The 14,951-nt window shown below is 37.3% G+C and overlaps 3 protein-coding genes and 1 long non-coding RNA gene across 12 annotated transcripts; 2 read left to right on the top strand and 2 right to left on the bottom strand.

Moving 5' to 3' along the window:
* Positions 1-192: 192 nt before the first annotated feature.
* On the bottom strand, positions 193-3,676 carry LOC116426841 (damage-control phosphatase ARMT1). Of its 5 annotated transcripts, none has more exons than XM_076364439.1 (6): positions 3,347-3,676; positions 2,709-2,871; positions 2,416-2,521; positions 2,063-2,310; positions 1,328-1,982; positions 193-1,237 (listed from the first exon to the last, which is right to left on the bottom strand). In XM_076364439.1, the coding sequence occupies exons 1-6, from the start codon at positions 3,399-3,401 to the stop codon at positions 878-880; spliced, it is 1,587 nt and encodes a 528-aa protein (XP_076220554.1). In that variant the 5' UTR covers positions 3,402-3,676; the 3' UTR covers positions 193-877. The 5 variants fall into 5 exon arrangements, with proteins under 5 accessions (XP_076220554.1, XP_076220558.1, XP_076220556.1 ...); XM_076364443.1 differs by lacking the exon at positions 3,347-3,676 and adding an exon at positions 3,109-3,262; XM_076364441.1 differs by lacking the exon at positions 3,347-3,676 and adding an exon at positions 2,978-3,120.
* Positions 3,677-9,133: 5,457 nt separating this feature from the next.
* LOC116426862 (uncharacterized) lies at positions 9,134-10,426 on the bottom strand. 2 transcript variants are annotated; one of them, XR_004234988.2, is made up of 3 exons: positions 10,277-10,426; positions 9,793-10,200; positions 9,134-9,696 (listed from the first exon to the last, which is right to left on the bottom strand). It is a non-coding gene; the product is annotated as an uncharacterized LOC116426862 (long non-coding RNA). The 2 variants fall into 2 exon arrangements; XR_004234987.2 differs by having other exon boundaries at positions 9,793-10,050; positions 10,176-10,326.
* LOC116426860 (mitochondrial inner membrane protease subunit 1) lies at positions 9,391-10,410 on the top strand. Its single transcript, XM_031976455.2, has 3 exons — positions 9,391-9,542; positions 9,633-9,821; positions 9,947-10,410. The coding sequence occupies exons 1-3, from the start codon at positions 9,441-9,443 to the stop codon at positions 10,115-10,117; spliced, it is 462 nt and encodes a 153-aa protein (XP_031832315.1). The 5' UTR covers positions 9,391-9,440; the 3' UTR covers positions 10,118-10,410.
* Positions 10,427-10,684: 258 nt separating the features above from the next.
* Positions 10,685-14,786, top strand: LOC116426856 (calcium-independent phospholipase A2-gamma). Of its 4 annotated transcripts, none has more exons than XM_031976446.2 (8): positions 10,685-10,835; positions 11,630-12,026; positions 12,099-12,468; positions 12,536-12,748; positions 12,884-13,092; positions 13,176-13,374; positions 13,457-13,663; positions 13,761-14,786. In XM_031976446.2, the coding sequence occupies exons 2-8, from the start codon at positions 11,724-11,726 to the stop codon at positions 14,012-14,014; spliced, it is 1,755 nt and encodes a 584-aa protein (XP_031832306.1). In that variant the 5' UTR covers positions 10,685-10,835; positions 11,630-11,723; the 3' UTR covers positions 14,015-14,786. The 4 variants fall into 4 exon arrangements, with proteins under 4 accessions (XP_031832306.1, XP_031832308.1, XP_031832305.1 ...); XM_031976448.2 differs by lacking the exon at positions 10,685-10,835 and adding an exon at positions 11,045-11,196; XM_031976445.2 differs by lacking the exon at positions 10,685-10,835 and adding an exon at positions 11,055-11,335.
* Positions 14,787-14,951: the final 165 nt, after the last annotated feature.

Here is a 14,951-nt window from a genome sequence, read left to right as displayed (position 1 = left end):
TTTTTTTAGAATTAAAGTTACTAAAAATCGTATGTGACAAAAAAACAATTTTCATATTATATCTAATGCAAGAAAATATACAAGAATTGTCAATTAATAATGGCCGTATATTAAAAGTTTGCATATGAGGAAAATAGAAATATGATTCTCTGTTTAGATATTTCTAAAACAATAATATAGGAAAATTAGTGCATAAAGATAGAATTTTAATATATTAATTTTTGTTTATTTGATACGACTAATAAAATGTAATGCAAATGATGTATTTCCATTAACAAAAAGACTTAATAAATATTTTTATTTTAATTAAATATAAAACAAATAATAGTGGAAATAAAGTATGATTTTAGAAGTGATTATTAATTGGATGCGATACATTAAAATTTTTAGAACAGAATTTTATTTCCTTTGTGTACCTGCACAATATTGAATGTACAGCAAATCACCCAATACAGAAAAATAGTTAACAGTACGAAAATTGTATAGCTTATAAGAGTATCACACGTATTTAAATGATGAAATTTGCAACATGTGTTTAAAGAGGAAAAATTTGATAGTGGTTAAAATACCTTAAATTTTTGTTAAGTACTTTCAGGATTGGAATCACATTATTAAATAAATGAAAGAATTCGGTGTTCCAGGTACATATTCAATGTTGAATGTAGTAATTATTTTCATAATTAAAGTATAAAGGTACTTGTACAGTTGTAGTTGTTGTTGCGCTATGTATATGTATGTACAGTGAATTATATACATTGAATATATAATAGCTGAAATACAAGCATAAAATTAAATGGTACATATATACAGAACACATGCAATAGCATAAAAATTTATATATCGACGTATTTTCATTGTTCCCTCGTTTCTAAACACTTTAACATATTCTATCGGAGCATTGACAAGGTTCAGTTATAGTTGTTTGAATAAGCCCATATTGTCCTGTAATCATCCAATTTTCATCTTTCTTAAAAAGTTCCTCTCCTACGCCTGATTGTAAACCAACACAAACATCTGATTTTATTGTTCTTAAACTAAGTATATGTGATGGTTGAAATCCTCTTAACGCCTCGGTAAATGATGTTGTGTATTTCCAATTTATATCGCTCACTAATTTTCTATAATTTAAGTCACCTTTAAATATTATTAGTTTGGCTTCTGATAATTTGGCATACAACGCTTCATCGTGTTCTTTCATTTCTGAAAAGTCGTATGGACCTGTCCAATAGGATTCCTCCTAAATATAAAGTAATATTTAATGTGTATTTTAAAATTTATAAATTTTATGCTATAGTTGAATCGATTATACAAATGAGACGTGTCATACCTCAACAGTCCATGTATTACTTTTCAAATAATTATTAATCAGTTCGGCTACTTCTTTTAAATCTTTATTCGATGAATTCTTCATGTAATCTACAGTCCAATAAAAATCTTTTTTCATTGTATCGCTTACATACCATGGGTATTTTTTTACATAAAATCTTATTTTTGAGGCAAGTTCACTAGCTATTAAAAACACTGCTAAACATAAGTCAGTAAAAAGTTCATATCCTGCGTTATCTAATACCATATCTATGATACATGTCTTAGGACTTTGCGATTTCTTTAATAAATTCCAAGCCAATTCTGAGTTGTCAACAAGAATATCTTTCTGCAATGTTTTTAAAGCTTCCATGGGATTACTGGTTTGACTAACTTCTGCTCCAGCGCTAAGCGATAAATCGCATCTACAAGAAGTATACATTAATAGGCTTGATAAAATTATGCAACAAAACATTGAAAATAGAACATACTTATTGCCCCAAAGATTTAGCTGAAGAAATTTAGAAAACTCTTGTTTCGATTCATCCACTGATAAAGACTCTGTTCTTTTCTTGAACTGCATTGTATAAGCACAAAGGGCTTCTATGCTTATTAATGAATTGATAAAAGCATTTTGCTTTTGTTGTTCGAAAGCATCATAATTATGCAAATACTTTCTGAAAATAAATACATATATTTTGTTAATTCATTCGACACTTTCTTTTGCAATTGTTTTACAAAAATTTTTAAAACATACGTGAGGGCAATTTCTTGTGCAAGTATCCGATACATGTAACATTCGCAATACAACCAAATTGTATTAAACCATGTAGGCGTCATCCCTTCTATCTCAGTTCGTTTGATTAAATATTTATTCCATTCGTCTGCGTCATTGTCTATTGCATTTGGTAATGTTCGCATAGGCGTTAAAGTTTTATTTGTAACCATTTCATTCTTTAATTTACTAATAAATCCTATAATCTGTTTAATTTCTTCCGATGCATCCTAAATAAATATATATAATTTCAACCACATACATATATACTTTCTATTATTAGATCACGAATAAACGTTTAGAGCAACAGGTATGTTTTGACTTATACGTTGTACCTTTCCACATGTTTGTATAATGTCCTCTTTATTACGACTTAAGGTATCGACTATTTTAGTTAAAATTACTGGTAATCTATCCTTGATCGTTATATATGCGAAGCTCCTGCAATAAACATTAATAATTACACCTGATTGCAATACAAATAGTTTATTGATAAAAATGAAATGTAATACATGTTGAAACTGATACATCGTACACTATATCACTTTTATTACATAACATCATAATATATTACAATTCAGTTTTTCCCATTTTGTTTTCAAATAAAAAATTAATAAAAATTGTTTACCGTTTGTAAATCCCCGACAAACGTACTCCAGTAGGTGTATATATATCTTCTAAATTAAGAATGTCTATGGAATTCGATCTTTGGGACATGATCTCGGAATTTGAGGTTACTATCACAGTCAGACTACAATAAATCAGGATCAGCTGTGCGTACAGTGTGAAATCTGAAACAGACTCAAGTACAGACGTAACATAAAATTTGATTTTTTTATCTATTGTTCTGAAATACCGACACTGTCGAAAATAGCCTAGTGCACTGACGAACTTTACCGAAATAAAACGATCGGCAACCGAACTACATGAAATTGCAATATAAAAAGTTTGTCGTTGGAGGTTAGCGTTTACAGTATAAATCATGAATTATTTTGTATACTTTTGTACAGTTTTTTATATATTCCTACATAATTTTCAGTAGTCTTCAACAATTTTGTATAACTTCATACAGTTTCATATGGCTTACTACAGCTTCATATAGTTGTATATATATTTTTATACAGTTTTATATAGTTTTATACATTTTTATACAGTTTTATACAGTTTTACACAGTTTAATCTGGTTACTTATATACAACTAGATAAAACTATATAAAACTATATAAAACTATATAAAAATATATAAAACTATAGTAATAGTATTACAACTGTATTTTTTGATGACACTGTTAAATGTGTACACGTCGTGAGTACCGGACATAATGTGGTCTCTAAATAGTCCGCATAATGCGCTGGTTTTTTCCCGGGAAGCATCAGACTACCCAAAAAAGTTTTTGTATGACGAGGGAAAGTCCGGAAACGCTTCATATGCGATGAACTTCCGGGTGGAGCGATATCCCAGTCATATATTTTTATCTTCCCTCTGCAGCGAAGGCCACTTTTCACATGAAGGTGTAAAGAGCACGCGCAACTTGCAAAGGGTACCAAGAGAAGAAACAGACGATTTCCACCATAGTGAAAGAGAGATTTTAGAAATCAGAGAGATTTTAAAGAATGAAAGAGAGAAGGAGGAGGGGGGGATTTAATGACGACGACGACGATGTGCTGCGCACAACACAACACAGACAGACCCCGCCGGGGGGCCGCAACAGACGGTCACCCATCCTTCTAACGCACGTGCCGGCGACAGCTTTACGTGGAAAACACACTAGGCTTGACGCTAACCTACACGGCGAACTTCACTACAGACCTAACCAAGACCTTTGTTTTTTTCACCCTGGATAAATTGCTTTAGGCGACCCGCGCCTTTTGGGGCGACGCGGGGCAGTGTGAGATTCTTACTCACTAAAGCTCCAGGGATGTTCCAGCCTCGGCCTTAACAGAGGGGTCCCGAGTACCAAACAAAATCCTTCCGGGCGGCCCCTCCAGCCAAGTATGAGCCATACACAACGCTATAGTTTACGAGTAAACTACCGGCACGGAAAGACATCGTGCCTCAAAACGCGGACAGACCCCTCGCGGGTCACGGGGCGCAGCCGCGAACAACAACGCCTGCGCCCTTCCCTCCCCAAGGCCAGTGTACGAGCCGCCTCCAGCCCCAACTGGAGACGCCTCAGACTCGGACGGTCCGTCGAGGCGAGGATCCCCATTTAAGGGGGGCCCAGCCACGACGACCGAACATTTTTACGTCGGAGGAACCGCCGGCGGGCCCGGACTCCACGCCCTGCGCCGCCGTCGACCCCTCCGCCCTCCCACGCGAGAAGGATGGGTGTCGCGCTCCCCCACCCTCTCCGCCGCCTCCTACTGGCGCATCGCGTGCGCCCCCTCCAAGAGGGCCGTGATGAGCCCGCTCGGAGAGAGATCCCTCCCTATAATATGGACCAGGACCCGACGCTCCTCAGCCCACGCCGGACAAAAGTCCAACGTGTGCTGCGCCGTGTCCCGGTCTGCGACGCAGTGGTGACACCGCGCGTCGCGCTCCCGCTTGATGCGGCACAGATACTCCCCGAAGCACCCGTGCCTGGAGAGCACCTGCGTCGCGCGGAAGGTGAAGCCTCCCAGCTTGCCAGGACAGCCCCGACAACGCGATGAGCGTCCAACTCCTCGCCCGGTCGGTCCCCCAAGGTTGGGCAGGAACCGCGACAAGGCGCATGTCACCCCCCAGGCCCGGGGAAACAATCGAGCGAAATGGGGCTCGAATTGCCAGTGACTGTTCAGGACGAGTCCCAGATATCATCTGGTCCCCGACCCGAACCGGGGCCCCTCCCACCTCGATCCGCGAGTCGGGCGGCGGTCCGCCCAGACGGGACCGATGGTAGAACCATATCGCCTCCGTCTTAGCGGGCGAGACCCGCAGTCCCAACTCGCGGATAGAACGCAACAGCATCGATGCCGCCAATCAGGCAGCACGGCTGACCTCCGCGAACCCCGTCCTACCGACCAACAGGAGCGTGTCGTCCGCGTAGCAGACGAGCTCCGTGTTCGGCGGGAGGGGGGTCCTCAACACTACATCGTACCCGATATTCCATAGTGTTGGCCCCAGGACGGATTCCTGGGGCACCCCGCGTTCAATGGATCTTCTGTGAGACCTGCCGTCCCTATCGGTGAACAAAATCCACCTGTCCCGGAGATACGCCCGGATAACCTGGTATTCCAGGCCCTCGTGTATCCTACGCCAGGGGAGCGTGTTGAAGGCGTTGTCGATGTCGATCGACACCGCCATCACCACGCCCCCCGACGGTCCAGCTCTCAGAGAAGGGCGAATAAAAAATACAGGATATCACGTTTATGAATTGTAGCCAACGAGTCGGTATTGTCAGCTCCTAGTTCAAGAAAAAGTAAAAGTAAAATTCTTCTTGTTGTTTGAAATCGTACAACTATACAACTTAAATTCCTTTGCTCATGTCCGTGATATTCTTTTTGTAAATATTCAGTTAGAAACAAGCCCTTCTACAAGTTGGTCGACAACATATTTCACGACTATAAATTAGTGAATTTTCCAAGTTAATCATGCATATTGTGAATATTTATTATCGCAAAAATTAGGCTCGACCCTCGGGAATATTCCGTAGCAGTTTCAACAGGATTCGGGCAGTAATTAATAAATTATTAGCGATTTTCGGATAGGTGCAATGGATCCCGTGTGAACGTGTGGCGCCATCTATCGAGATGACGCTGAAACTTCTGGCCAATTAGTACCAATTCCCGGCCGCTAGATGGCACCACCAATCAACATTCTTACCGATGCAGCAAACTCACTGGATAATCGCTAATTAGTTATTAATTACTACTCGAATGCTGTTCAAAATCTTACTGCATGTTCTGGGCAGTACACCCGAATTTCTACAATCATAAATGTTGACAATTTCACCCTATTATGTGAAGAACTTAATTCTTTGCTGGGCCAATGTAAAAAATTCTACTTTATCTTCTGACATCATCTCGGGATATAATAAATAAATAATTAACGCGATGCAAAATTCCGTCAGTGTTTGCATGAAAAAGTGGGGGAAGGTCCTTTCTAGAATCTCAAATTGCAAAGATAAACAACTTATTCGTAATAGTTTTGTTGATAATGACTTAGCTGTTGATTTCGTAGTTTTCTTCTCTATCGGTAAGTCTCGTTTAGTTCTTAGCTGTCGTCGCTAGATGCCGCACTCTCGGATACCTCCTTAGCACTGATGCTTCGCGCGTACGTACCAGGAACCGATGAGATGCTTTTTCAAGGAGGTAACACGGGAGAGTGAATGTCTGTCCTTGACGCACGGTATGACTGGACTTGCTTACACATTACAGGTATAGGCCAAAGCTTCGAAAATTGCCAGCCGCTTGATGGTGCCACCAATCGTTATTCTTATAGACGCAGCGAACCCACTAGATAATCGCTAATAACTTATTAATTACTGCTTGAATGTGGTTCAAAATTTCACTGAATGTTCTCGAAGGTTCACCATAAATTTATCGGGCGCAGATGTTCACAAATGCTGCCTCTTAAGCGAGAAACCTAACTGTTCACTAGGCACTTGTCAAAAATTCAACGATATCTTCTGACATCGTCTCGGAAATTAATCAAGTTCTTCACTTAGTAGGCATAATTTGTGAATATTTATGATCCTATAAATTAGGGTAGACTCTCAGGAATATTCAGTAAGAGTTGGAAACGGATTCGAGCAGTAATTAATAAGTTATTAGCGATTTCCTACCGCTAGTAGGCGCCATACGGATCGACATTCCTACCGACGCAGCGAACACACCAGGTAATCGTTAATAACTTATTAATTATTACTCGAATGTGGTTAAACATTTTACTGAATATTCTCTAAAGTATAGCCTAATTTCTACGAACAAAATTGTTCACAATTTGTACCTATTAAGTGAAGAACATAAATTTAAACTGGGCCCCAGGCACATTTTCTACGTTATCTTCTAACATCTTCTCGGAAATTAATCATGTTCTTCACTTAATAGGCATAATTTGTGAACATTTCTGATCGCAGATATTAGGGTATACCCTCAGGCACATTCCGTAGCAGTTTCAACAGGATTCCACCAGTAATTAATAAGTTATTAGCGATTTTCGGATAGGTGCACTGAATTCCGTGAGAAAGCTTGTCGCCATCTATCGGGAGAACGCTGAAACTTCTCGTCAATTGGTACCAATTTCCGACCGCCAGATGGCACCACCAATCAACAGTCTTACCGACGCAGCAAACTCACTGGATAATCGCCAGTTAGTTATTAGTTACTACTCGAATGTTGTTCAAAATCCTACTGCATGTTCTGGACAGTTTAACCTGATTTCGACGATCATAAATGTTGACAGCTTGAGCCTATTAAGTGAAGAACTTATCTGTTCACTGGGCCTCTGTCAAAATTTCTACGTTATCTACTGACAACGTCTCGGGTAATAATTATCAAATAATTAACGCGGCACAAAATCCCGTCGATTGCGATATAGGATGGTACGGGAGAGTTCGTTCAACAATCTTAAATTCCAAAGGTTAACAATTCATTAGTAATAGTATAGATGATAATTAATTAGCTGCTGATTTCGTTGTTTTCTTCTCTATCGACATGTCACATTTAGTTCGTAACTGTTGCCGCTAGATGGCGCACTTTCGGATACCTCCTTGGTCCTGATGCTTCGCGCGTACGTACCAGGAACCGATGAGATGCTTTTTCAAGGAGGTATCACATGAGAGTGTATGTCTGTCCTTTTCGCACAGTATGTCTGTCCTTGGCTTATACATTACAGGTATAGGGAAAAGCCTAAAAAATGCCCGGCCGCTAGATGGCGTTACTGTTGCGCGCAACCGACCTTGTTGCTCCTGCCGAACTGCAACCGTCTTTACATATAGATTTAATGTTCCCTTGCTTCGCGTTAGCTGTTTTATAGATTTCCGTGGGGCGATTTCGACGTTCGATGGCTCAAGGTTCTCTTTACAGATATAACGATTATGTTACGGGTCTGTGCAAATAAATACAAATGAAGAAAAAAAACCGTGTTATTTTTCATTTCTTTTCTCTGAATATTACATTTTTGTATATACACGAAATTTCTTATGGACAGTTATCAGAATATTAAACAGAAATACGAATACTATAAATGAACACAGTTTACTAAGATAATTAATTGTAAGTTAGTGTAGCCGTAGCGGATAACTGGAGCTATAAATTGGTCGCAGTACGCGGAGCAATTATCGGCCCAAGAAGCAAAGGGAGCCAATCAAGAAAAAAGTATCTGGTTCTAAGATGAGAAAAATCATATCGTATATCAATGGAGTTAATATTAAATGTGACAGTTCCAAGTGCGTTAAAAATAAGATGTATTCGATCCCATATATATGTTCTCGATCCCATAGATGTGTTCTTGCTTTTCTTAGGACAGACTGATGGCGCTACCTGGCGGAGACAGCCTGGCATTATTTGGTTACACCCAACAGAGGCTTAAGAAACGTGGTACATGTCAAAGACTGAAAATCTATAGTAGTTACGTTGGTAACGCAGATCTCAAGGAATATATCGGTAAAGGAGGAATTGCCAATACACGAAAAAGGAAGTTCACCGTTTTTCATGTATAAATTTTGTTGTCTAAATTCAAATTGAACAATCGCATTCCGTGTGTATACATAATTCTTTTCTTTTACATCGTTACCCGAAAAAAAAGAAACACGTAATTGTCACTTTCTAAGCTATCTTTACCAAGTGTTATGAGAATTTTAGTCAAAAGTTAACATTCTCGTTATTTCACTGTACGTACGAGCTATCTGCACACTACTGCAATCGTATTAGAAAATAAATTTTCATATAACAAACAAGACATCAAACGAAAATATTATTTCTGGAATATACGTTTATTTATTCTCATACGTTGTGTAATCCTCAAGTGCTTAACCTACCGATACATCGTAAAAGAAACATTTAGCCGACAGTGAAACTTTGTTTCTCGACTTCGAGTAAGTTTACACACTTTGATATTCCAACTGTACGATGTCTGGTTTCAAAAATCAATAATCCTATTTATTATTTTTATGTTATTCCGTATTACGTTAATCGACCTTTACACACCATTTTTTACATCATTCTACTACATTTACCGTACCAAGTACCATAATGTAACAGTGATAAAATGTTAATCTTCATTGACAATAATGTGGACCGTAAACTTGTTATATTCTTCCACGTTTAGGTATATTAAAACTAATTTTTCATTCGTATTGTTTCAGATGATACAAATAAATATTATATACTAATTGCACCAACATCCTTTACAAAAGAATAATGTTATTCGTACTCCTGGATGGCAATGCTCGTTAAATTTGTTCGCAAAATAGTGAGCAAAACTGTACTTTATACTTGCGTTATACATTGCATTTATGAATATTTAGGAGATATTGTGGTGGTAAGAAAACCTTATTCGATGATTGTAAACTAGTTTGACGATACTGTTGCTAACATTGAGATAGCGAACACTGATGTTTTCGTTATGTAGTGTGCAGGACCTTCGATGGAACCAACGTTACGCACCAACGATGTCTTGCTGACGGAACGAATATCTGTTCGGACAGAAAATGTTAGAAAAGGTGACATTGTTGTTTCTAAATGTCCTTCTGATCCTAAACAACATATATGTAAAAGAGTTATAGGATTACCTGGAGACAAGTTGAAGAATGGAATCATAGTATGTAATGTTAAGATGACGAATCCATGTAAAACTTTAAATTCTATTGTGAAAACCAACTTATGCAATGGCTATTATATTCTCTACCAATCTAGTTCTTCCCGTTTCTTTTTCTTCTTTTTTAGGTACCGAACGGACATGTGTGGTTGGAAGGTGACAATAGTAATAATTCAAATGATTCTCGCGAGTATGGAGTTGTTCCACAGGGTCTCCTACGAGGACGTGCATTCTGTAAAATATTACCGTTAAGAGACGTTACTTTTTTCGTACGGGATAACACGAAACCTCCTGATTAATCTGTGTACGATGTAACAGATTTAGTACAAAAGACAATCAGTAGAATAAGTATGTTACTTCTATCCTCGATCGTTGCATCCACCTTTTGTACAATAGGTTTGCGAATTAGATAAATTATTTTCATAAATAATTGTAGTTTGCTTATTTCACGATCTTACGTGATGTATCGGGGTAACGAATCTCATCCTCTGTTCTCTCAACAGCTGCGAAATATACTTTTTAATTTCGACGTAAAACGCTAATAATTTTCAAATAAACAAGGAGTGTTTATATACACGAAAAGTGTAAACAACATTGATCGAATAAATTTCATCCCTTCCTGAAGCATGAAAGTGCGAAAATACTCGTATATAATTGCCAACGATGCTCGTTGGTCCAACGGTGTCGTGTGATTTTATTTACAAATCAAGCCCTCCCAAATTCGTCGCATTAGAACCTCTTTTATATATAAGTACGATCATCTGCTACGGCAAACTTAGTTTACAAGTGGTACAGTAACAGTGCTTTCTGCTCTCGACGAGTTAAACGTTCTCTACTTTTTTACCAAACCTACAGTTTCTTTTTCGTGATTAAAGTGTTAATGACAATAATCGTTACATCATTCTGAAAACTAATTTCTTCACTTTCCGTGTATCTTTTTCTTCATTTACCAACAAAAGGAAGGAGGGCAAGGAATATAAACGTTCGAGATTACCGAAAATCTATTCCTTTAACAAGGTACGTCAGATGTTTGCAACCACTTAACCTACTTAATTAATTAAACTCTTTAATTTTTTAAATTTCTATTATTTTGTAGTTTTAACGAGGTCTCATAAATTCCTTTACTCTGTAGGAGAATTCGCAAATGTATTTCATCTAGTATATTTCATCTAGTATGTTCGATGACTACACGATTTAATTTTATACTCTTTTATTTGTTTCGTGAATCACCGTCTACCTCCGTCCCCCCGCACGCCGCTCCGCATTTCTACTATATGTACACATAATACTCTACTATGTATATTTTCGCGCATGTGCTTTTTATGTCCAGTATGTATAGATACTAGGAAGAACGTCGAACCAATGTCCAAATTTAATGGTAGTTATCTTTCATGATTATAAACATTTTTCGGAATATTATTATTGAATCGTTATTATTTTCGTAAAATTACTGCCGGAATCCCCTTCTACCTATCTATCAGCTGATCGTGACAATTATGACGAGACAGTGGTCTTTGGTGCGTATTACAAATTTATCCAATCGATGACAAGTTACATATCTGTGATTACTTTCCAAATTGTACGACAAACAACCAGTAATACAAAACAGTATTACGAAATGATCGTATCTCGTTTTTATCTTTGGCAATTGGTACATGATTTTCTACAAACATGATTTAAATAAAATTTGTGTTACATATTTACTTAATGTCACCTTTGTAATAACTATAATACACGTTTCACCGTTTTCAACGATTAATCGCCTTGCTTGAGTAGTCCACCTATGTAAACATAGTGCTTTTGTGTTACAGGCAATCGACGCATAGTACTGCGAATAAAAACAATGGTGGAAACATTTATAGAAACAAGCATTTCGATCGCCTAAATATTTTGTGGAAAATAAAAATGACTATACAAAATTATTCGAAACTTTTAGCACTCTTAAAAGATTATGCGAATAAAGCAGGTTATGACAAAAATCTACAGATTAATTTTTTTAAAGATTGGTTGGACATTCTACAGAGAATGACTTACACGCCAATCAATGCTTTGAAGAAGCAATTGTCCGTGGAGGGTGGAAATATTGAGAATCATGGCGACGTAAAAAGTATAGAAAAATGTAAAGATAATGCAAATAAAAGTCAAAAGATATCGACCGAAGAAGATATGCCATCGAATCGTTCTGTTAAATGTCGTAAAACATGTCAGGTAAATAAGAGATACGGTGGAAGGGAAATTTGATAACTTATCATTCGAATGAATTGTTTTTGTTTCTTGCAGCAAATGGATAATGATACCAAAAACGTCCAAAAAGTGGAGGTCAAAGAACAATCGTATACACTATTGCAAATTTTCGACAATTTGAAATTTAAATTAGCTAGTCAGACTAGACCAGGTACCCTAATAATTCCACCGAAATGGAAAGTAAATGTTCATAATAGTATATCGAAGCACAGCATTGTGTCTAGAACGCGGCACGTTTTAAATAGTATTGTAACAGCTGAATCTAATGCTTCGACATGGAGGAGAATAGAAGATTTGTTAACTCACATTGATCAGTATCCGGAAGCTAGACATTACGCGATCAAAGAAGGAGCGATCAGAACGTTACTCAAGACTCGACGTAAAACTAGAGATGATCGAATAAAAGGTACAAATTAATACACGAATTTGGCTTTGCCAGTTGCACCCGTCATTCTGAGATATAAATTTCGCAGCATCTATCAGGGAAGCGTTAACAGTGTTGGGCTACGTCGATCCATTGCCCGGACGTGGAATTCGAATTCTTTCTATTGACGGCGGCGGTATGCGCGGTGTATTAGTTATAGAGATGTTGAAAAAGCTGGAAGAGCTGACGGGTAAAAAAACGCACGAAATGTTCGATTACATATGCGGCGTGAGTACGGGAGCAATTCTAGCAGCTACTTTAGGTATGCGTAAAATGTACTTTCTTTGTGGATAGAGCTGATCTGAAAATTGTTTAATTTCTCTTCGATGAATTATCAAATAGGCTAATTCTCGTTTGAGACTGTTTGAAACTGAAACTTGATAATCTGATAATTTAGGTGGCCATAGGAGGAAATCGTTGAGTGAAATTTCAGAATTGTACAAAGAATTAAGCATTAAAGTTTTCACTCAGAGCACGATAAAAGGTACCAGTAATTTAGTATGGAGTCATGCGTACTATGACACAGCGCTCTGGGAGAAATTATTACAAGAGCACTTGGGTGATAAAATTCTAATTAAGACTGCTCGTGATCCGAATACGCCAAAGGTATTATGGTTCTGTGCAAAATAGAGAGATTTCAAAGTGAAAATATAGATGGAGAAGGTTGTTTTATTAAAATGATTATTCAGTTTTCAGCTATATCTGCGATTGTAAATCATGAGCGTGTGATGGCTTATGTGTTTCGAAATTACACTTTGCCCCACAGAGTGGAAAGTCAATACATTGGATCTCATAAGCATAAATTATGGGAAGCTATAAGAGCATCGGCGGCAGCGCCTAGTTATTTCGAAGAATTCAAATACGGCGAATTTCTGCACCAAGATGGAGGTTCGATTCGACACCTATAGAAAATTAGTATGAAGAGCTCGAAATATAGTTTAATAATGGTGGTTTGTTTTTAATCGAATAGGTATACTGGTGAATAATCCATGTGCAGTTGCATTACACGAAGCCAAACAATTGTGGCCGAATAATCCGATTCAGTGTGTAATCTCTTTCGGGACTGGAAGAACGCCGAATCGGATGTGCGAAAGCAACAACGAATCTATGGAAATCGCAATTTCGAGTTGGAAAGAAAAATTTTATAAAATTTTGGACAGTGCGACCGACACGGAAGGTACAATTGCGTATATCAATGCTAAAATATTTCATCTCAAAGTATTGCTCTAAAAACTTGTTTACCAACAAACAATAACGATTCTTTTCCCGTTCAGCTGTACACACGATGCTTAACGATCTTCTTCCTGAACATGTTTATTATCGTTTTAATCCGTACTTGACGGAAATGATATCGATGGTGGAGATACGACCAGAGAAAATTACTCAAATGGAGCAAGACGCGAAAATGTATATACGTAGAAACGAAGAGAAATTTCAGAAAGCGGCTGAAGCTCTCTTGCAAAAAAGACAAATCCAGCAGAAGATTATGGATTGGATAGTATTACAAAAACAAACTTCAGGTCTATAAATACATCCTGTTATTAGTTATTTGCATTCCATAACTTAATGATCGAATATCAATGGTTATGAAACCCTCAAGTACAAATCATGATACAGCACTTTCCTTTTATCGATGGTATTGATCCATTAAGGATCAATGATCCTTACGATTGATACATATTTTTCTAATATATTATGTTTCGTTTACACAGTGAACAATTCTGAAAAGAATTCGTGCGTAATCGTTATTTGTATATAATTATGTGTGCTAATAGACGAATTAATACTTTTTCGTATCTGTGATTTCGACAAATTATTTATAAATACAAATATAAATGTATATATAAATATATTGATGTATAAAGTTAGTTATATAAACCCATACATCAGTATTAATGTATGCACGGTAACATTATTTTCTCTCTCCGTTTCTCTGTCTCTGTCTCTATTGACCGGAGAGAAAAACTGCCGAGCCGTCGATATGGTAACATTAAAAACCTGTATATCGTTTTTTGATCTTTCAACGTTGTCGCGATCGTGCGGGCGGTGTTGTACTTTTAAAACCTGTAACGAGATCATCGTCGTCTATGTAGAGTATGCGAGTACTTGAAATAATAGTCACGGTGTTTTCATATTTATTTTATAACAGGCACGGGAACAAGTACCTAGCTGAGATCGAAATAATAATCGAGTCATATTTGTAAAATGTTAAACGTATTGTTAAGATTCGAAACTCTTATCTGCTGTTTTATATGTATAGAAAAATTTAAATAAAATGTTGAATATTTATATGTGTAAAATGCCGTATTTTATTTCTGTATACAATATAAACACGTTTCTGTTAAACGAACGATAACTCGACCGAATAAACATTACGAAATCAACGCAAACGTAACGAAACTCGATGGGTTTACGGAATAAACAACACAGAATTATGTTTCCAAATTTCAGATTCTGAAGATACA

This window comes from Nomia melanderi, chromosome 1 (genome assembly GCF_051020985.1).
Source record: "Nomia melanderi isolate GNS246 chromosome 1, iyNomMela1, whole genome shotgun sequence".
Lineage (NCBI taxonomy): Eukaryota > Metazoa > Arthropoda > Insecta > Hymenoptera > Halictidae > Nomia > Nomia melanderi.
The sequence above is the reverse complement of the archived record's forward strand: the minus strand, read 5'-3'. Positions and strand labels throughout refer to the sequence as shown.

Coding starts and splice junctions, on each gene's coding strand:
- LOC116426856 (XM_031976446.2), top strand. CDS start 11,724: ATGACTATACAAAATTATTCGAAACTTTTAGCACTCTTAAAAGATTAT. Junction 12,027..12,098: donor AATGTCGTAAAACATGTCAG/GTAAATAAGAGA, acceptor TGTTTCTTGCAG/CAAATGGATAATGATACCAA. Junction 13,375..13,456: donor ATTTCTGCACCAAGATGGAG/GTTCGATTCGAC, acceptor TTAATCGAATAG/GTATACTGGTGAATAATCCA.
- LOC116426841 (XM_076364438.1), bottom strand. CDS start 3,064: ATGATTTATACTGTAAACGCTAACCTCCAACGACAAACTTTTTATATT. Junction 2,522..2,708: donor TTGTCGGGGATTTACAAACG/GTAAACAATTTT, acceptor TGTTTATTGCAG/GAGCTTCGCATATATAACGA. Junction 2,311..2,415: donor TTATACAAACATGTGGAAAG/GTACAACGTATA, acceptor ATATTTATTTAG/GATGCATCGGAAGAAATTAA.
- LOC116426860 (XM_031976455.2), top strand. CDS start 9,441: ATGGCAATGCTCGTTAAATTTGTTCGCAAAATAGTGAGCAAAACTGTA. Junction 9,543..9,632: donor ATTTAGGAGATATTGTGGTG/GTAAGAAAACCT, acceptor TTCGTTATGTAG/TGTGCAGGACCTTCGATGGA. Junction 9,822..9,946: donor AGTTGAAGAATGGAATCATA/GTATGTAATGTT, acceptor CTTCTTTTTTAG/GTACCGAACGGACATGTGTG.